Source organism: Candoia aspera, chromosome 1, assembly GCF_035149785.1.
Source record: "Candoia aspera isolate rCanAsp1 chromosome 1, rCanAsp1.hap2, whole genome shotgun sequence".
Classification (NCBI taxonomy): domain Eukaryota; kingdom Metazoa; phylum Chordata; class Lepidosauria; order Squamata; family Boidae; genus Candoia; species Candoia aspera.
Window position 1 is genome coordinate 216,037,464 of NC_086153.1, and position 22,330 is coordinate 216,059,793.

The 22,330-nt window shown below is 49.9% G+C and overlaps 1 protein-coding gene across 1 annotated transcript; it reads right to left on the bottom strand.

Moving 5' to 3' along the window:
* Positions 1-6,689: 6,689 nt before the first annotated feature.
* EN1 (engrailed homeobox 1) lies at positions 6,690-12,670 on the bottom strand. Its single transcript, XM_063308317.1, has 2 exons — positions 11,791-12,670; positions 6,690-7,006 (listed from the first exon to the last, which is right to left on the bottom strand). The coding sequence occupies exons 1-2, from the start codon at positions 12,668-12,670 to the stop codon at positions 6,690-6,692; spliced, it is 1,197 nt and encodes a 398-aa protein (XP_063164387.1).
* Positions 12,671-22,330: the final 9,660 nt, after the last annotated feature.

Below are 22,330 nucleotides of genomic sequence, written 5' to 3' on the forward strand. Positions count from 1 at the left end.
TGGGCTACTTAATAAACAGAATAGAAAATCAAATTTGGGTTGCTAAAGGCATTGGGGAATTGTGGGGCTGATCTCTTGGAAATTTAGAAAGGGAGGAAAAATCTCTTTTGAAAGCAAAGAAGATGGGAAGAGCTGGTTCTAGCATTTCTCTTGGTCACATCTGAGTCTTTACCCAAAGTTCTAATTGTTGGACCAGACTGGTGGTCCCCTTCTGAGGCTTAGCACCCACCAGGTTGAGCTACACTTCAAGAAGCCTCTCACTTGATGCAGACACAGGCACCTGTCCCTAAGGTTGCCTCTATCCCTAAAGTTAGAAAACTTCTGCTGGGAGAACTATTTGCTGGAAAAGGTGTTAACAATTCCAGCTGTCAGAAAACGACAGTGTTTCCACTAAATCAGGGGCCCCATTCCGCATTGTACATGCTTTTCCAGACCCACAAGCAGCAGATGTGGGCAAACAATGATCCATGTTGTCCACTGGAAGCCAAGGACCCTCAGATACTCATGCGCATAGTGGCCACCAGACAGTTCCACCATGGCAGGAGAATTTCCTGTGTGTCCTGCAAATCACCACTTAAAATCCTGTGGTCTTATTCCAGGCCTTGTGGCTGGAGACATTGGGCTTCTTTAACTGACTTGCTCATCACGTTTGGGTCTCAGCCTACCCTCAAAGCAACCCCATACTCACAAACTTTGGTTTGGTGTCTCCAAACCAAAGGTCAGCCAAGATAATTTCAGTGCAAAGGTGCTGGACCATGATAGTTACAGGCACACATTTGTCTCCTGTGTTCTGTTGCCCTCTCATGGACATAAGCTTGACCAAACAAGCCATAGTTTCAATTTGCCATTCAGAAGTTGTCTGTTTTTTCCTAATGTATGTACCTTCTCTCCCCTGCCCCTGGTACACTAATTCAATCACTCCCCCCCTCTCTCTCACTGTCATTAATTCAGTCACTCGCATACACACATTAGGGAGGTGTTGCATTAGTGTCCATGGAAAACAAATGGGAGTTTTTGTCTAGTGTTTTGGGGATGAGGCTTGCACCCTCTGTAATTGTTGATGTTCCACTAACCTGCATTCCTTTTTTATTGTCGCTCCACCAGGTCAAAAAGAGGGAGGTTCCATTTTGCCAATGTTCTATCCCATCCATTTTATTTGGCATTTCCCAAACATTTGAACCAGCCTGGTGTTCCATTTCCACTGGATTTTGAGGACTGTTTCCTTCTCAGTGGAAGGTGAAATCCTGTGATATACTCAACTTTTTGGAACAGCTAGAGTGGGCACAGGGTTAAAGCTTTCCATCATACTTTGTTCATATTTTTCCTTGTATGTAGTGTGTGTGTCTGTGTGTGTGATCAAACACCTGATGCTGATCAACTGAAATCCAAATAAGGAATGGGAGCCTTTGTTTTTGTGGATGGGAAAATGCTGCGGAGTAAGAAGGAAGCATAGTTGGATCTGCACGTTGCAACCATGATTCATTACAAATAAGTTATCCTGTTCTTCACAGAAGTTCTTTATTTGAGGGGATGAGCACACAACAGAAAATAAACTACATTGCTTAATGCGCTGGAAAGTAGTATCAAGTGTTTGTGGGAATGCAAATGGAAATATACATGCATGCACATCTGGATGTTGTTGAGGTGGGAGAAATGCTTCTGCTTGTGATCCACCTATATATGCACAAGCATAATAGTCCTTCATACACATATATTCCCACTGGAAGTTGTTAGCAATGATTTAAAAGTGGATTTGCACCAGCGTGCACATATTTCATTTAAATGAAGGGGCATTTTCCTATTGACTTTCCATAGCAATAGGAGTGTAAGAGCCATACACAAATAGTACTCTGCAAATATGTGCTATATTTTAGATGACTGGGCTGGTTGACCTGAGAAGGAAATTATTTGTACTGGGAAAGGGCATATCAGAAGACAAAAAGAAACTAAGAGCTGGATTTGCAAGTGTGTTTCAGAGGCCCAAAGAAAAGAAAAAGGATTTCTCCAAAATTAGAACGACAACAAACAATTATTTTCTCTTTCTTCCTTCGGGTTCAGCAAATAAAAGAGGAGGTGAGGTAGGTGGGAGGGGCTTAGCCTTTCTATAAATATCCCTGCAAAAAGGAGAGAAATAATTATAGCACCTGCATTGCTTTTAGCGAGCGGAGTGCTAGCCCAGCTCTGCTTTGCAACAAAATCCGTCTTCTCATACAGTGGGGGACTCGGTACAATGTCAGCCGGCGCCGAGCAGCAGCACCGAGAGAAATTAAGATTTTTACTCTATTATTTGCCATGAATCGATAATGTCGGAAGTCCAAAGCTTAATTAATTTTTTCTTTGTCCGAGGGAAGGGGGACATTAAAGCAATTGATTCCATTCTTTTCGTGGGATTGTAAAATTTGGAGCACAATCCGAAAGCCCCTGATTCAAAGGGGCATACCTCCACCTTTTGTGGTTACAGAATGTTTTGGAAACACCGCTGAGGTCTCTCGGCTCACCTGTGTCTATCCAGTATGAAAGTTGAAGCCGAAGAGTCCAGTATAATTTATTCCGAACCGTTTCCCGCGGTGTTCAGAGGGGTTTACTCCCAGGTAAATACACATCGGAATGCAGATTATTAGCCTCACCCTGCGCCTCTCTGGGCAAAAGTGCCTGGCAAGACGGAAGGAAGGAGGCAGCACTGCCGCTGCCCAATATAAATCTAATCTGGAATAAATCCTATTGCGTTCATTAGGATTCAGGTCTAAGCAGACACACCTGAAGGCGCAGAGCTCGGGGGGGTTACTCTGGAGTCCACAGGGTTAGATTTCTCTCTCGGGTGCTGATTTGGCGAAAGGAAAAAATAGAAACCCTAAGGGTCGAAATCATATAGAATCGATGCAAAAAATGGTCCTGGTTTGAAAGAAACCCTGGGCAAAATACTTTTAGCAATCTGATGGGTGGCTGCACGTTCATATAAGGGGCTGTATCGTTTTGTTTCCAGTGGATTTAGAAACCCTCGTTTAATTCCAGTGGATTAGAATCACATTTGAACAATAGGAGAAGTTCTCATGGGTCAAAGTGGCCAAGTGCTGTTGTTTTTCACACAATATGCACGAAATGAAAATCGACTGGAGGTTGGCCTAGAGGAAAAAGTATTCTAGGTGGCCTGGAAAAACTGGACTTCTGTTCTGGTCTCTGAGACATACATATAACTGACTTGTTAGACCAGTAATAACCTCTATCCTACTTTGCAGGGTTACTGGGAAGATAAATTGGAAAGAAAGGCGTGTAGGCCACCTTTGGGGAAGAGAGTAGGATAAACACACAATAAACCTGGATCATCATTCAAAGGACCGCATGGTTTGTTCCACTGGCAGATTTAATAAGCTCATCAATTCCTGACTACCTCGGATCATTCCTGCAGCTCAAGTGTTGATGTTTGGCTCGTTTTTTAAGGAGTGGGTGAGTTTTGAATTGTTTTCTTTTGTTTTAAATAATGCACCGTATAGTTTAACCCTGAATGTTTTCTAAATAATTTCACTGAGTTACATGGGATCTACACCAGAGTAAGTCCATAAAACCGATCTGCGCCTGTACTTACTAGTCGAGGGCCATCAGCTGTAGGGCTTTGTTCCAAATTCCCTAGCACATTAAATTATTGAAGGGAAGCAGAGATTTTGTGGATAGGCTAAAATGATCGGGAAATATATACCTCCCAACAGAAAAGCACACCTTCCCCAGCTTTTTAACTACTAGGCTGGGCATTCAAGAGGTTTACAGATCCTTCTCGTCAACAAGAAAGACACCAAAGTAGATTAACTCAGGCTGAAATTCTAAACAGGCTTTCCAGACAGCAAATTTCACTGATGGGGCTACATATAGGTCAACCTGACCATAGCAGCACCGCAATCTCCTTTTCATTAGCAGCCCGAGGACAGGACACATCCTGACTGGGGATTTTAACTGAACAACAATACAGATTTTCCCTAAGAATGTCACATTTCTCTTCTATGGCGGTGGCCACCTTTGCCCCGACCCAACAAAATGTTTTTTTTAAGTTCTAATGATTTCAGTGGCAGAAAAGTAAGCCAGCAATCCCATTGCAAGCAGCAGCTTTTCACTGATTTGGCTGGATCGCACTTTCTTTTTCCTGTCTCTAATTCACTCTTTTGTATGTTCTAGAATTTTGGCAAAAGCTTAGCATTGATAGGTTGATTTTACTAAGGAAGTATAATTCTATCTGAATCAGATTGTTTTAAAAAAAATAAGTACACACATAAATCAAGCAAAAGGGAAAGGGTATGACTAATTCCACTTCTAGTTTGCTGCTATTACCATCTCTACCAGCACCCACTTCCTAAGAAGAGCAAGAGGAAAAATAAGAAACAATTATCAAAAATAGTCATCAGTTACAGCCGTGTTTATTTAAAGCAAAGCCCAATAAAATCAGAGGTTTATTTCCAAGCAAGGCTGCTTAGATTGCAGAATCCTTGGACTCAGTGGGACCACGAACGTAGGATGGTGCCTTACATGGAATGGACCCATTGGTCCATCTGGCTTAATATTATTTATACCAGCTGCTGGTGGCCCTTTATGATGTTTCCCAGCCCTACTGGAAATCCTAGGGACCACACACTTGACAGCATGCATACAATGCAGGGGTTGTACCTGGAGCACTAACTGCTGCTGCACATTTCCAGAGAGAGGAAGGAAGGAAGGAAGGAAGGAAGGAAGGAAGGAAGGAAGGAAGGAAGGAAGGAAGGAAGGAAGGAAGGAAGGAAGGCCTTTGGTTTTTTGATCAAGCTTGGATGCTTCTAAGACACTGAGCAATTTCATGGAAGAGTTAGTATAACACCCCATTAATCCTGAACTCCCAGGATGGTGAGGTCTCCAAGTAAATTAAACACCATTTTTGTTCTAAACAAGCTGGCCTATTAGAGAACTAGGTTTTATTCACCATTCACCTCAGGTCAAAATTGGAGAAATGAAGGGAGGAATAAAAGAATAGGATTATAATAGTAATAGTTGTCCTCCTCCTCCTCCTCATCATCATTATCACCACCACTGTGGCTGCTCCAAGAAGGCCAAAGAAGGAAAACAGTCTTTCCCCTCAACACTCCATTCATTATGCGGTGCTGCTAAGCAACGTCTGCAAAGTACTGATCATTCCCATTCTCTTGTTCACTTGCTCACTCCCTCTCTCCTATGCATGCATACACACACGCGCGGGCGCGGGCGCGCGCGCGCCTCCTCCACCGCTCTTCCTGGCAAAAAGCACCTCAGTAGAAATTCAATATGATCTCGGAAACAAGGCAGGGAGCTGTCAGACAAATTTCTTTCAAGCCCATTCTGGAACTGGAAAGAGCCATAAAATTTGTGGCATATTAATGCGTGTGCGCACGCACACACCCCCACACACCACATTTGTTTGCATACAGCATTACACCACTGAGACGTCTAAGTCCAATTCTTGACTTCAACTGGGGCTGTTCCAAATTGTACTTAAAGTTAGGCCTGACTAAGTCCCAATGAAAAATTAATTTAAGCTTATGAATCCTGAAGAGGAAGAGGAGGAACAGGAGGGGGGGCGGGGAGGCCATTGTCCTACGCACATGTCAGGGGCAGCAGGTTCCTTGCACTTAGTAAGATTTATTTCGAAGCAAACATCCATCCGAAGAACCAAACTATTCGCCCATTAGTAGGTTAAGTTTAATTGGTTTTCCTCAGAATGAAAAGGAGGGGGAAAAGATGAGAGCGAATAAGCAAAGAAAACAAGATTTTTAATGAAATATTGATTGCCTTTTTTTAAAAGGAAGAAATATTTACCAAGTAGATCGAGAAAAATATATAGAATAAGCAGCATGGGGTGTTTTCATATATGTATATATAAAAGTGGGGCGGGCTGTGGGGAGAGAAAGGATTACAGAATCGACATATATCCTGAACACAATCTACATTTTATTTCAGACTACAGAAAAAAATCTTTGGCTTGCAGCAAGGGTTCAGTCTGGCAGTCGGTGGGTCACCGATGTTCCTCGGGAAGGGACGCGCACACACACAAACTCAAGATCGGCCGAGGCACGCACGAGAACGAGGGGACAGAAGGCAGAAAACAAAGCGGGAAAGAGGAGCCAGACAGACACTTCAGAACTAAGATGCTGACAGGACTTGGGGCTGCGGGGAAGAAGGGAGATTAATAATTAAGGAAACAAATAAGAAAATTGAAGACCCAACGCTTCCGGGGACGCAGGAGGGGAGCGCTCGACGGTGGAGCGAAAGGAAAATATTTTTTTAAAAAAAAACTTGACTTCTTCATAATTGATTTTCTTACCTGAAATTAAATATATACAAGATCATACGATGTTTGGCTATATAGACTTTTTTTTTTAAGTGTTCGGGATTTAATTGGAATCCTTATAACTGTGAATAAACAATAACTTTGATTCGTTTCTCTAAACAGAGCCCTCCTCCAAGTCCCCGCGCTGGCCACGACGTCCTTCCCGGGTTTTGTTGCTCTCTGCTTTCCAAAGCGTCCTCTCGCGGACGGGCCTTCTCCGTCTTCTCTGTCAACCAGGTTCGTAATAATAATATTTTAATAATTATAATTATAATAATCTTAGGAATTAAAGCAAAAGAAATGAAAAGGAGCCAGCGGGGGCGGGGGCGGGGGGCAGTCTGCAGGGACAGCCGGGCCGCGCGGGACCGGCTCACTCGCTGTCCTCTTTGTCTTGCACGGTGGTGGTGGAATGATTGTACAGTCCTTGGGCCATGAGGTGAAGGGCGAGGCCATTCTTGATGCCGGTGGCTTTCTTGATCTTGGCCCGCTTGTTCTGGAACCAGATCTTGATCTGCGATTCGTTGAGGCTCAGCTCCTGGGCCAAAGTCTGCCGCCGCTGCTCGGTGATGTAGCGGTTGGCCTGGAACTCCGCCTTGAGTCTCTGGAGCTGCTCGGCGGTGAACGCTGTGCGCGGCCGCTTGTCTTCCTTCTCGTTCTTCTTCTTCTTCAGCTTCCTCGTTCGGGGACCTACAGGAGGGGGCGAGGGGGACGGAGGGTGGGGAGGGAGAAAAGACAAGCACGCACACCAAAGGGAAGCGAGGGACGGGGCAGGAGAGCGGGAAGGAGACAACGGTGCTCGGTCAGAAACAGGCCAGAAAACGAGAGGCGTCTGGGCGCACCTGACCCGAGGAGCGAGCCCGGATTCGGGCTAGAGGTCGCATTCAGGAGGATAGGGGACTCTGGTCGAAAAGAAACGACGTATCCCTTTGTAAAGGGGACATCTGGCAACCCTAAACCGGGGCACGGGGGGGGGGGGCTGGAAGATTGGAAAGGAGCGCTCTATTTAGAGCCCGACCGTTTTCCCTTTCAATCCACCCCCACTACTGAGCCGCTCCCGCCGCCCCCCCCCCCACCGCCCCACCGCCGTCCACCACTCTTGCTGCTCAAAGATGGCCTGCCTTCCTCCTGGGCCTCTTCTCCACTAAGAAAATCAAGATATCTCAACGACCCCCACGCAAAAGACGGAGACGCCACTACAGAAAAGAGCGACGAGGGGAAAGGCAAGTCGAGAGAGAAAAAAGAAGAGGTTTAGACCGGAGGATATTTTTGCCAGGAGCTGTAGCGCCCATTCACAGAAAGCATTCCCAGACTCCTCCCGGCTGGCCAAATTCAGTGGTCCCTGTCGAGTGGTCGCTTCACATCAGTCTCTCCGTGGCTGCAGAAAGACGGAGACCAGAAACGTGGATGGAGGCCTAGATCAAGCTTAAATTTATTTTAAGTTGCCTGGAAAGGGACACATATGCCCTGTTTGCATTAAATGGTGGGGTCTTTCTTTCCCTTTAAAGGCCCTCGCCACCGCCAAGTCTCCTCTTTAAAAGCCAAGATGTTTAACTGATCTGAAACTGCTTAGAAGGGGGGGGGGGAAGTGGGGCGGGGAATCCCACCGATTAATTAGTTGTATCGATAAAACATTCATTCACACAGAGGAGGAAAGCGAAAAACGTTCTTTCCAAGAGAGGGGTTCTGCTACAGACGGCGCTTTCTCTCTGGTACACCTCCCATTCGGAGGGGATTCCTAGGTGTCTCCCTCACCCAGCCCCCCCCGGAAGACCTCTGATCAGATAAGCAGCCCTTCCAGAATTTAAAGGGTTAAAATGAAACGGATAAGGAGAGCCCCAGGAAAACTGCTTCGACGTCATCACTCTTTTCAGTATACACAAAAATAAGGCCACGCTGGAAACGCGCAAGACCGAATCTGAAGGATATAAATAAATGCTGAGGAAGCCACAATTAACCGGACTCCAAAATTAATCTGGTGAGAGCTTTGATAAAGCGATTTTTGTCGTAGGAGAGGCAAAGGCTATTGAAATAACGATAGACACGGCCGTTTCCCCTCAGGTGCCTGCGGCAGCCTGAAATCAGGGGCCACCTCTTTTGGATTATGAATCAGTTTTGATCCAGCCGAAGAGACCAAACACGAAACTCACTAAGCAGGCAATAAAAGGCTGTCTTGTTGCTGCGGTTTTAAAACTTAGTAAAGAAAAATATGGAGCCGAATGTTTCAATACACGACGTGGAGACAAAGCTCTCTTGATAGCGGTCCCCAGCTCTACTTCACACTCTCCCACCCTCCCACCTTTTTTATTTCCAGGCATCTCGCTGAATCCAGCTGGGGGCTTCTCCTCATCACACCCGCCCCCAAATTGCTTGGTTATTATTGTCTAATAAAAGAAAAGAAATTCGTCTCCAGCCTGTTGTGTTGTATTTGGGGAGTCCGGAGCTCCTTCTGCAGTGGGTGCCCTCCTTCAACACACGCACACACAAAGAGGCAGCCGCGCGTCTAGTTAAGAACGCGCTGCCTTGAAACTGCAAGAAACTGGGGGAGCCTGGAGCAAATTCCCGCCGCCGCCCCCCTCCCCCAAGAGCCGCGGGGCTATTTTCAGCTGCAAGGATAAAGGCTGGGAATGGGGAAGGGGTCCTCTTTATTTGCGGCAGAGCTGGCACAATTGAGATTTTACATTTAAAAATTCCACCAAGACTCGAAAGTTTTCCTTCCCAAAAAACTTAATGTTCCTTTTGAATAAACAAGCCCTCCTAGTCATGCAGTCCTATTGTCTCTAACAGAAATAAAATCCATCTGTACAGTCCGTGTGATATCGCCGATAATACAGCAAATTGTTCTATATTTCTCCGCTGGTTCTGTCCCCTCCCCCTCCCTTTATGTATGGAGGGAACTTGAAATTTTAGTATTTTGGTTTGGTTGCTAAACTCTCAGACAGGAGGGGTATCGTTTCAAAAACCTTCCTTATTCTCCTTCCTGGAAGAAAAAAATAGCTAAAAAATTGTTTAGGCTTTTTTTAAAAAAAGAAATAAATTTTGCATTAAATTACTATTTGAGTAGGTTCTTTGCCTATTCACCAAAAGTCATAATAAATATGGTACAGGAGATTCCAGAAGAAGCAAACGCCTCTCGTGTGTATGTGGGGGGGGGGGTGAGAGTCCTTTATAGTATAAAGGGGATATTCATTGCTTTAGGATTTACTCGTTAAGCTTCAAGAGAGATTTTTGTTTAAGCTTTGAAGAAAAGTTCGAGGTGGCAACTCTCCAGCCCGTAGTAGGCCTCAAAGTTACAACTCTGTCTTATTTCAAGATTAATTAGTTAAAAGAAAATGTTGATCTACATGTGTGCATTCGTGTTCGTGTGTATGTATAGGAGGCAAAATGCAAATAGATGTAAAAATCTGCATTCCCCCCTTTCCCATTTAAAAAAAACGGGAATAATCGCAGATTTCAGATCGATATTTTCCAGAGAACCCCCCTCTCTGTCTCCAAACACCCCCCCCCCAAGCTGCGGTGCATATTGTGCTGGGCCAGTTAGCGAAGGCCGGTGGTCAGATTCTGACCAGTTGAGGGTGGAAAACAGACGCTGCCTCCCACTCGCCGGGTTTCGGGAGCTCGGGGGTAAACAGACACCTGCCTACAGCACACCGCCTTCGCCCCCACACCGAAAAAGGTAAACGCTGAGATGAGGGAGCTTGTGGGTCGGGAAGGTTTAACCCCGCCACCCCCACCAAGGGGCCAGGTTTGTCAACAGGTTGGCCTAGCCGCTTGAGCGTGAGGCCTTCTGCTTTCCAGGGCCAACATCTTTAAAACCCAGGCCCCGATCTAGAGCGCCAGCTTCGCCAGGCAGAGGCGGCGGGCCCTGGGAAAGGAGGGCTAAATTCCTCGGGCCTGGGCGCGGAGGTTAGCCCTGACAGCTCAATCACTCAACACGTCTAGTCAATCAAAGCGGCTTTTTTGAGTTTCCAGGCGCGGGGAGGTGTCAATAGCCGCGCGCTCGCGATGGCTGACCCTGATAGTGGCGGATTGATCAATCGCCTGCGGAAAGGAGCTGGCTGGGGAGCGCCAGGGAAGCCGCTGCGCCGAAGCTCCTCGCTGGGGGCCGCGGCTAGAAAGCTTTCCCGGGCCTCGGCTTGGTCTCACCCCCCCCCCCCGCTTTGGTCTGAGAAGGGAATCGAGGAAAGCTTCTCTCTTCCCAGCCCCAGCCGCCGCCCTTCTAGTTCTGGGAGCCCCGAGAACAAATGGGGTCGCATTCCAGTATCCGGGGGGTGGGGGGAGATGGCCAGGCGGGGAGGACACATTTAACAACTAAATAGAGGGCCGGGGGTTACATCTGCGAGAAGAAAAGACCCCGAAGCGAAGGCCTGGGGCCTGAATTTTGCATCTCCGCCACGCGAGGCCTTCCTTGCATCCCAGGAATTTTCCTTTCTCTTTGCGCCGTGCACGCCCGCACACCTTCAGCTCCTCATTTCTTTCGGCCCCTGCCTACTGCTACGTCCTTCCGAAAACCCATCCTGCTAAAGAAGCAGGTGTCCCATTCAAGCCATCATTCCACACTAGCAAAGAGGAATGGCAATCATCAGCCCCAAGAAAGAAGCGGTTCGCGGCTGAAGTCACCCAATACACCCCACGAATTTTACGAACCCCACTTCCATCTCCGAAATTCAAAACCTTCCCTTGAAATTACACATCCATAATTATAAAACAAAGGAAAGAGATGCATTTGCTCAAGTCTTTCTTGCTTAAAGGATCACCAAAAAATTAAGCAGGGTGCGGGGAAATTCCGATGTCGGGGTGGGTTCTCAGAACGTGCACGTTTGCCAGCCCGATTCTAAACGCTTTCCGCCGAAGGATCGCCGTTGCCCGCCTGGGTGAGGCCGCTGGATTCTCAGCGACTTCACCAGTTCTGGTCGCTCTGCGTTTAGGATCGAGGTGGAAACCCAGGGGGCTCATGCGGAAAAGGGCCTCTTCGTTCTAGAGAATAAAGGATCTTAAAACTGAGGGGCTCCAAGCCTGGGGGGGGATAAGATGATCCAGAAGACAAAACAACCAACCAACAATCCCCCACCCTCTCTCCCCGCCTCAGATTTAATCAGCCCGGCGGCGGGACTTCCAAAGAATTGCTGGAGAAACTGTCTTCGCTTCGTCTCTTTGGAGACAACCCAATTTTCAGCCAAAGCACAGGCGAAGCGGAGCTCCTAAGCCGGCCGTAGAGTCAGCGGAGCTCCCGGTGGGACAACCTTGGGAGAAGGACTCCGAGCGTGCTGATCCCGAAGCAAGCCCCCGCCCCCGGCCCCAGATTTGGATCCCAAGACGAAAGAGGGACACGAAGGGCGCAGGCTGGTCCTGCCCGGGGCGGGGGGGGAGCGAGGGGAGCTGGCATGCTTAGCCGAACCCACAGTCACCCGAGAGAAGAGAGGGAAGGAAGGGAAGGGAAGGGAAGGGGGTTGGATTCTCAAGAGGATTCTTACCCGAGGACGGTCTGTCTGAATACCTAGTGCAGTAAACCCAGGCCGGCCAAACCAGCGGCTGTTGACAATCGCCCGTGGCCCCCGCTCCTCCATTACCGGAGCCCATGAGGAGGATGGCCGGGTTGGCGTGCTCCCCGTACTTCGCCGGGTTAGTTCCACTCCCTTCCGAGCAGGAGGAGGAGGAGGAGGAAGAGGAAGAGGAGGAGGAGGTGGAGGAGGTGGAGGAGGTGGAGGTGGTGGTGGTGGAGGGGGGCTTGGCCGTCCCTACCGCTGCTGCCGTGGCGGGGCTCGCTTTGGAGACCGTGGAGGAGCTGTCGGGGTTCCCGGGCGAGTCGGCGCTAAGGAGAGAGGAGGCCGGGTTGAGGGGCCTGATGAGCAGTGGGCTGACATTTTCTCTACCTGAGCTGGCCGCGCGATCTAGGTCTCTGTCCCGGCCGCCGCCGCCGCCGCCGCCGCCGCCGCTGCCTCCCCCTCCTCCCCCCCCTCCTCCTCCTCCGGCCGCCGCGGGGCCGCCGGCGAGGATCAAGAGGTGCTCTTTCTTGCAGCCAAAGTCCGGCCTCAGGATGTTGTCGATGAAAAAGTTAGTGGTGCGGTGCTGCGGCGGAGGCGGCGGCGGCCGCGGCTGCTGCTGGGGGGTTGGAGGCGCCTGCTGCTGATGCTGTTGCTGCTGGTGGTGGTGGTGCTGGTGGTGGCTGTGGTGGTGATGGTGCGGGTGATGGGGAAGAGGCACGAGGCAAGGCGCGGCGGGAGACAAGGGAGCGTGGCCGCTGGGAGACACCGGAATGCTCTCGCCATCGCTGCCGCTGCCGCTGCCGCTGCTCCCGCTGACTGGAGTCGGAACCGAGTCGCGCTGGCTTTTAGCGTCCGCCTGCTCTTCCATAGTCGGTCGCCAGCTCCGGAGAACGCGATCTTCTCTTCCCCCCCACTTTCCGGGCTCCCCCACCTCACTAGTCCGGGAGGTGGTGGGATTCTGATGCTGAGAATTTTGTTAAAGGAAGGGGGAAAAGCACAATAAAATCCACTTGTTGGTTTAGAGCGGAATCTAGCAGAGAGAGATATCCAAAGACTCAGGCATTTGGACGGATTCGCTTTTTTTGCGGTTATCTTATATTTCCACTCTCACCCTCTCTCCCTCTCTCTCATCCCCCCTCTCGGAACAGAGAGAGAGAGATCAAAACAAAACCAGCCCCCCAAACTCCGCCCCCTCCCCCAAAGTCCTCACAGTCTACCCATCTTTCTCCACACGGCGCAGCGTTGGGGTTCCCCAAGTGTCAGAGTCAGCTTTGCCCACGGATCAGTCTTGGCAGATGCTTTAATCGCCAGCTTGCACGTGCATATTTTTCCCCCACCTTTCTTCCCTTCTTTTCCTCCACGTTTTTTTTTTTAAAAAAAAGCAAAATCTCTGACAGCTCCGATCTTGCAACAAACTCTCCCTAAAAATCTCTCAACCACACTTTTTTCATTCCAACCGGAAGCACGTGAGGATGGCCCGCACGTGGAAAGAGCCAATGAGCGGCTCCAGAATTCTGTGACGCCCCTGACGTCAGCCAATGAGCTGCATTAGAACTTTGAAGATACATTATCCAAGGGGCTGGCTAATTCAAAGGGAGCGAGAGATTTACGCGTTGTTTGGCGCATCCTTTCCTAGACCGGGCTCCTCGTTCCTGCGTCGCTCCAGCAGAGGACTTTTCAGCCAGTCATAATTCTTAGAAACCAAATATTAAATAAACGCTACAGAAAACTTTTCCGACCTCCATTAAGACCTGTCTCTCTTTGTGTGTGTCTCTGTCTCTGTCTCTCTCTCCCTCTGGAGACAGCTCCAAACCTCGGAAAGGGAATTTGTAATTTTAAAAAATCCTCCCTCCTTTTCCATTAACAAAATGGTAACATGCCAAAAGGAAATGATTTGGATCCTCTATAGATAGTTTTTTTGTATTCGAAACAAATGAAAACCAGACCATAAACGGAAAAATGCATATTGCTGAGAATGACTAGCAACCTTTGGGGGGGGGGTGTCCCCATTTCTACCGCACTTCTCTTTATGCTTTGCGTCTGCATTCGGGGTGTACCCTATATTTGAAAGGCGCTTGAAATGCCCGAGGTCCAAGAGTTTTTGCCCAAACAAATTTTAAAACACCACTTCGAGCTAGTTTTAGTCCCAGTTGCACTGGCTTAAACGGGAAAATTGCCTGGCATCTTGAACGTCGTTGCTCAGGTCTACCTTCCTTCGTTTGGCAGGTGTCTCCGCACCAGCCCGGTGCCTTAAGCGAAGAGCTGCCCTTCCTGCCGTTGGCATTCATAGGAGTTGAGCGCATTTAATTCGGGCCTGTTTGATAGAGGCTGAGCTTTGGACACGCACATTTCTCTAGTCCGAAGACACTGGTAACCTTTTCCTTCTTCCTCAGGTGTGACGGAGCGAGGGCAACTTCTCCCTCGACGTTTTCACACGTGAATAGGCAGATGCACAAGAGAAGCAGCTGGCGAGTTGTGTCGAGTTAAAATGTAAGGGATTCTTACCCAATCCGGTAGTTCAAGAATCAAAAGGTGATCTGCTGCTTAGTTCACTCGATAGGGAGCTGCCATTTTTGCCCCCCCCCCCCCCGGCGCGCACTTACACGAAAGTCACAACTAGTAGCAACCATCCACAGTTAGGCCTTCTGTATTTGTTTGGGTTCGGAGAGAGCGCATCAGTCCAGGTTTGGTTGTTAATATAATGGCTTTAACCGTGTTTCCGCGGAGCTTTTACTGTTGTAATGCTCTCTGGCGCTCATTCTCTCACACACACGCAAATACACACTTAAGGTTCGAAACACTGCCGTGTGATGGAATATTACAATAGTCGTTTTGAGTGGCGGGCAGGTGAGGAGGATTTCCTGGCCACCTTGGGGCGCTCTCTCGGGCCCTGGAGCGGCTCTTCCGTTCCGGGGTCGGTCCCCGCGCCTGTTGCAGGTGCTCGTCGGCGTTCCGAGACAGCGGGCCGTCAGCCCGCGATCCTGTTCGCCAAGGAGCGGGAGGGCGAGAAGACTCCACTCGGTATCACGTGGGCCAGTTGTTATTCTCCCCTTCGCTCTGCTCCCCTTCTTTTTCTTTTAAAGATTGCTTTTAAAGATTGATAAATCTGGTCGTTTCAAGAGTGCCCCTGTTTAAAATGGGGGGTGGGGGGTGGGGGGTGGGGTGATCACTCTCACCCACCCTAAGGAGGGATTCCAACCGGTGAAACTGGAACAGCCTTTTCTTGAAATGTCAAGGAATCGCTTTTGTTCCTTATTAATTGCATTCGAGTCTGCTAAAGCAGAAAAGCTTTAAATCGCGCCTTTATCCCAGAAGGCCCAGTTTTGTAACAACTTTAAAAGGAACTATTATATATCAGATACTAAGTAGCACAAGAGAATCAACACATCACGCACGCACACACCAAAATTAAACGACTGTTGAACATCTGACCATTCACATTCCTCTCGTTGAGTTTCCCCTCCCTTTCCCAAAATTGGGCTTTATTTATATTTTAGTTCGCAAAAAGAGGGGAGGAGGACAAAAAAAATGAAATCTTTATCCCAAAAGCGAGCGTGGGTACTTAATTAAATTCTAATTAGGACACTATCAATATCCCATTTAGCGGCGTCGCCTTTGTGTGCCTCCGTCCCTTTCAGAGCCGTAAATGGGGGCCCGCCGCCTTATCTCGCCTGCAAAGAGACGCCTTGAGAAGGACTGCGAAAGATAATTTATAGGTTTTAATTACTCTTCATTCCGCCTGATCAGCTTGGCGTTCATCAGAAGACGGCGAATAAAACCTGGTCAAAAAGCACTGTCACTATTCCCTGGCACAGCGCTTAATCAAAGTAAGCAGGGCTCCTATTACACGCTGCGCGCCTCTCCACGTAATTTCCCAGCTGCTGATAAAGCTGGTTGAATAATGCTGCAGTCCTTCGGAGACACCATTTACAGAAATGACTTTATTGACGGCTTAACGTCGGTAATTCATTTTACCTTTCATGGGGTGGGAGCCCGGATTTGTTACAGTAATGGGATGATAAATGCGCTGGCGGGCCCAAAGCTTTGATTAGGTGCTGGGACGCGCGCTCGTGCACCCGCAACCCAACGCGCGCGCACCCGCTATCCCGAAATGGGCCAAAATTGGACAACCAGAGAGCTGGGCAAAGAGAATCCGGAAGGAAGGAAGGAAGGAAGGAAGGAAGGAAGGAAGGAAGGAAGGAAGGAAGGGCTTCTCACCTCCGTGGCTGCAATCCTTCACATCCAAAAAGAAATAGATCAGATTCATATATGTTGTATTAATTAAAAGATTGCCAAAACTGAAGCAGCCAGAGTTGGCAGAGGAAGGAAGGAAGGAAGGAAGGAAGGAAGGAAGGAAGGAAGGAAGGAAGGAAGGAAGGAAGGAAGGAAGGAAGGAAGGAAGGAAGGAAGGACCTCTTACCTTTGTGGTTGTGATGCTTCACACCGGAAAAGAAATGCACCAGGTTCCTGCGTGCGGTATCAATTAAAGGGTTGCCTTGCGTTTCAAGGGGAGCCCTCTCTGCCTTTGCTGCGCTCCGATTGTGGCCGGAGACCCTCTCGGGGCGGGGGGGAAGAAGGTTCCGAGCTGGGGGAGGGCCCGGGGCCTTTTCCTTTCCGGCTCCGGCAGTTTTGCTCGGCTCCCCCGTTCCCTTCGCGCAGGCCCTTGCAAAGGAGCGAGGGGGACTCGACCTATTCAGGCAGGAGGACCCCGGCAGCCCAAAGTTGCCGCTTCGCATTTCGGACGGCCTCGTCCGTCTGGCGGCGGCTGCTGCTGCTTCCCGCTCTAGTCTTACAGTGTCAAATCATTTCTACTCCAGTCGGGGAAGCTGCTGCGAGAGTTGGAGCCGCTCTGCTATTGTGAGCGGCGGAGTTGTCTTCCAAAAGCGGGGGAGAAGTGTAAGAAAAGCGAAGAAAACGCATTTGTGGAAACAAAAACCCCTTTCTTCTCTTTTCTTGTGTCCTTCCTCCGCTTCTCCCTGGTGGTCCTGTTGTTGTTGTTACCATTATTATTACTATTTTAAGCATAAATTCCTAAAACGAAATATAACCTAAGTTGCATTTGGATGGACCGAAGTTTTGAGAGTGGCACACTTTGAATTTTGGGAGGCGTGCGTGTGTATGTGTGGTCTTGGTATGCTTAAGCGTGGGTGTTCGTATGTAGTTTATATGCGTGTTTTATATGTAGGTATTTGGGTGAGTTGACCTCACCTCCCCACCAGGCTTCCCAGGCCCCTCGGCGAGGGGATCCCACTGCTGGCGTTCGGGATCTCCCCTGCAGGCTTCCTTCGGCTTGCGCAGGCCCGCCTGGATTGCTACGAGGGGCGACCTCGTAAATGCTGCCCTTTCCCCGGGCGCGCCTATGGGTGGCTTTTGCTACTCAGGCCGTTTCCGTTCCGGCAGGGTATATATTGCTTTCTTTAATATACACGCTGATAATCCTGTTTCCGGGGCCAGATCAGATCTCCTTGGGGCCTTTGGTGAAGGACATAAATGAGCTGTTGCAATACAATAGATTGCCTCCTTCCTACAGGGACCGGCTGACCAGAGGTTTTTGTTGAAAGTGAATACGAATAGATTTCTCCTACAAGTGCGGCATTATGATTATGAGCGCGGAGGTCAGACTATACATTCCGGGTCCCCAAAGCCTATAGACCCTGTGAAATGCACGGGGATCTCACGTCATTGTACCTGACAGTCCTCTCAATAGACTAATTCAATTAACGCTGGGAGGGGTTGGGGGGTGCAGTCTTCATTCCAAGCCAGAGGAGGAGGAGGAGGGGATAGGCACCCCTGGCAACATCTTCTTTTTCGGGGGGGGGGTCGAGAAAAAGCGGTAGGAAGCAGGTCTCTGCGGAAAGGAATTGGGCTGTTGGACTTCGGGGTGTAAGATATCCTTTGCTCCCGGCAGATACCCAAACACACCTCAGGTCTCTCTCCGCGCAACTCTTCTTAGCCACCCCTTCGGCTGCCAGCAGCAGTTCCCGTCCGCCGGCCCTGCCCCACAAAGGAAAGGAGAGGAGAAGGCCGCCTCTTTGGGAGCACTGCCTGGAAACGGAGGGCGCTCGCTGGGCGCCTTGGAAGAAGGCTGCCTCTTGGATCTCGGGCACCTCCCTCGGAGGGAAAGAGGGACTTGGGACGATTTTGTTCTGAACGACAGAGTGGGAGCGGACTTTACAAGAGGGGATGCTGCGGTTTTGAAGAAGAGATTCCCCGCAAACTGCGCCTGAGCATTGCAAAGCTCTAACTCCCTTGGGACGGAGAGAGCCCTCCCTCCTTTACTCTCCCAACCTCTGTCCCGAACCTGGCAGAGCTCCTCGAGCAGCCCGCCCCGCCCCCCACAACTGGCCCAGGGGAAGTTTGTTCCTCGCGGGGATACCCCAAGCGACCCCGGGGCCGCATCCGCTTTCTCTGTGGGCGCCTTCGCTAACCTTTCTGCTCTCCCGCTGGATAAGCTGGTTTTGAGTTATAGAGATACGTCCAATCGGGGCTCCCCAAGCTTCTCCGGACTCAGCAGCTACTTCCTCCCCTTTCCTTTCGTCCTCCTGCAGCTGCCCTTCGTGGGGATCCCAAATGGAAATTTGCCCCTCCCGGAAAGTCTGGACCTGATGGGTCGAATTGTTCACCCGCGGTCCTCCTAACCCTCTTAGTCTAACAAGGAGATCTTAGATCTGATTCTCAAATGGGGATCAGCCAGAGGTAGAGCTGGAACCGAAGAAACAACAGCAGCGACAACTTATAGCAATCATACTATTATTGCAAAAGCTGATGGCTTTGTCTTCGGACCACAGGAATGTTGATGAGATGGCGAAGCTTTGATCACTGTGGTGCCTTCGAGACTGCGAGGAGGGGGGATTGGCGGGGAAGCGCCACTTGACTGCTTCCCCTTTTCTTTCTCTCTGTCTTTCTCCCCCCCGCCCCCCGCCCATCCCCTCCTCGCCTCCTCCGAAATAGCGAGTGTTTAATATCGGACGAGGATTACCTTTGCAATGACTTGTTTCTCTGTGACAGGATCAGAAGGTGCCCGTCCCTCCCTCCTTCCCCCCGAGGTGTGGAAGAACCCTTCCTCCAGCGGGGAGGGGGGAGAGGGGACCAGGAATGCTGCTCCCCCCGCTTTTGCTGGGGAGAGGAAAGAGACGGGGAAGAATTCAAGCTTTCTCCCTGCAGGTGCTGCCCTTAAACACTAAACTCCTTTGCCGAGGGAGGGAGGGAGGAGGAGGAGAAAAAATCGGGGCGCGGGAGTTCACTGTTTGCGAAAATACATTTGTATCTATAGGTCCCTGTATACCTATAGAGGTAGCCTTCTGTCAGTCGACCTCTATCGGCAGAGAGACGAAATGGCTTGATCTATAGGTAGAGAGCTGTATCTCCGAGAAATCTAGGCGGGCGCATTTGTAAAATGACTCCTGAGCCACGCCGGTGAGAGAAACGCAAAAGAAACGGGTGTCCCGTCTAGCCCTTGTCTGGTGGCGGGCCAGGGAGATCGGGGGAAGCTGGACCACAGGTTGGACGCCTTGACCTGAGAACCAGCTCCAGGGAATTCAACCAGGTTTGCTTCAGGGAGGCTGCCTCGAGCCTCGTTCTGGACTTTGGATGCTTGGAAACAGTGTGGGTTAATGGAGCACTTCAGCCCGGATCTATAGCGCTATACACTTACATCTAGAGTTGGATAAAAGATCTAAAGAGAAATTTGCTCATGAAGGCTGCATCCTAGGGGAGAAACCCTGCGATGTTGGTTGTCTTTTAATTTAGAACCTTTCTGAATAAGTCTGCGGGTATCCGCCAAGCCAATGAAAAAAGGGAGGCTAAAAGCAGGTGTAGGTATTATCGCACAGAAATATCGTACGAAGGGATGTCTCTGTACATACAGCGATGACCTAAAACTTATATAGTAGCGTAGACTGACAGCTGTATGGCTTACACCATGGAAAGTGATAGTAATTGATTTTATAACAACCCCCGCACAGATCTCCTGTATATAGATTGAAGGATGCGTGGAGAAATATAATTATATCGTTATAAATAATCTTACTCTAATACACTATCTAGTGTGTGTGTACAGTGTTTGTGTGTGTACAGTGTGTGTGGGCATGTACGCCCCCCTCTCGCTCCCTCCGTCTCTCCAGTTTGCCCATCTACAAGTTTACAAACCGTCAGCTTGATCCACAGCTGCAAAAGTGAGATTTATGTTGCGGCCGGATCTGAACTGAACGGGGCCGGATCTGCGGTCGTCCACCTGCCTGCCTGGGCTCCTGGAAGAGCGCGGGGAGGGGGGAGTCCCCTGGAACTCTGCCGGGCCTCCTTCTGAACGAGCTCGCCAATCGTTCCCGGATCGGTTGGCGTAGTGGGAAAGAGCACGTTTAACAGCTTCACTCAGGCGCACGGGGCTGCAGGAAGCCTGGGATGGAGGTCCCGTTTGGGGAGGGGGGGGGAGGAAGAGGAGGATAGAGAAGTCAAATCTCTGCCCCAAATCCCCGTCGGATTAGCTTTTCCGGGGTATGGCACAAAATCCTTCTTCCCTCCTCCCTCCCCTTAGCAGAACCAAGGCGCAGGGAGAGGTGCCCTGGGTCGCGCAGGAGCGGTGGCGTTGCGCTCCTTAGTCCCCCCTCTTCCAGTTACAACCGAACGGCTCCAAAGGGGACGGCAGAGAGCTGGGAAGTCCTCTGGCACTTCCTCCTCCTCCGACTGGGGGCGGGGTTGTTCCTAGCCTTGGCCAGCAGATCCGAAGCAAAGCAGCGGGGGTAGGTCGCTTCTCTCCTAGGTCCCTTCAGCCAGGGCCGCAACTAGGGTCTGTGTCACCCGGGGCAAACATGGATTCCGCGCCCATTTTGGCGCCCCACCCCCAGCGCGGCGCCCGGGGCAGATGCCCCGCTTGCCCCCCCACCTCAGTTGCGGCCCTGCCTTCAGCCCCGATCGGAAAGACTGAATTTGGAAGAAGGAGAGGCCGCGCGGGACGGGAATTAATTAATCCAGCCCTTCTTAATTTAAAGCGATATTAGCAAATAGGTTCCACCCAGCCCTCTAAAAAACGTAGCAGCGCTCCTAGAGAAAGAAATGCTTGGTTGAGCGAGCGAGCTTTATCGGGCAAAGTAAGCAGAAGAATAGCTGTGAAGGAAGGATGCGCAGCAAATCTACTCCGTGCTGATTTCGAGCGGTGCTGAAGCTAAATGAGGCTGGGTTTGGTCGATGCTTGGACGGCCCTGCGAGAAGGTGGATAAGTAAGGCAGTCACCTTCTTCGCGCTGACGGCTTTCAGAGAAAGTGGAATACAACTGAGCACAGGCGGGTGGGTTTGGTGGGCGTGGACTTCCAACCCCTGGGCTGAAAATAAAGTCAACCGACTTTCCAACATTACTACAACCTTTTCATGGGGTGGTCTGTTCAGTGTGCTCACCCCCTTTGGGCTCTTGCCCCATTAGGGACTTGACTCCCACATCTTCCTAGTTCACCCAAGTCCAGCTCCACTCTTGGTGGCATGGCACACACCCGTGCAGTTTTTCTTGGCAACTATATGCAAGTGGGTCAGCATTGCTTTCTCTACTGCTTTCTATTTTCCTAGGCTTTCTTGGGATCTCCTAGTGGTCTCCCATCCAAGTATTGAACCTTGTCAATTAAGGTTGGCCAGGTGCTGCCACCTAGAAAAGATGGCTTCAACTTCCAGTCCAAGCATAGAGGCCCACTTTCTGCCTTCAGATGATAGTTAGCTGATATAAACAAAATTAGAAACTAAAATAAAACACCCTAGGATGAAGGCTTCCTTATTCCCACCGTTGTCTAAATCCTTGCTTTTTGCTACTGATGTCCTGCAAGCAGAGACTTTATGGCAGACATGGGAGGGCGGAGGAATGTTGCACCTCCCTTTGACTTCACTCTCCTAGATAAATTCAGGAGCCTTTAATAGATCTGCTTTGAGCGGCCAAGTTAATTTGCAACCCGCTGGATCCAATTTGCAACCTTGAAACACTGGGGGCCAGTTCCGAGCCAACTGTCCAGCCTGAGAAAGAGGCTGGGGGATAAGACCATTAGTGCACTTGTCTTTTAAACCTGGACTAAGACTTAGACCCTATTCCGGATGTTAGGTAGGTCTACTCTGATTCTCATTTAGGCCTTCGAAGTATGGCGAGGCCTCCAAAACCTAAAGGGGCGAGATGAAGCCCCAGCCGTTGTCCCAAATCCTTCCCTGCCACTCTGTACGCCAATACACAATACGCCACGGACGATTAGGCTGCGCTCGGACTACGCACTCTATGTTTCAGGAGGTCGTAGGAACGCAGCCGGTGCCTTAGCACGCTGGGCGAACCGGGCCATCAATCGGGTTCCCTTGGTTGAGGAGGTGAACATAATTATGTATGCCTTGTTAATCCGGGTTAGAGTTTAGCATGTTGTATGAACCCAGCAGGGGCGGGTGGGGGTCGGAGGAGAGTAATCTCCCAACAGAGATTTTTTTAATTTAGCAGCTCTCTGAGGGATCGCCTGCTGAACAAGCCCGTCTTCTTTTCGAAGTATTCGCCCACTCCTCTACTCCACCCAGA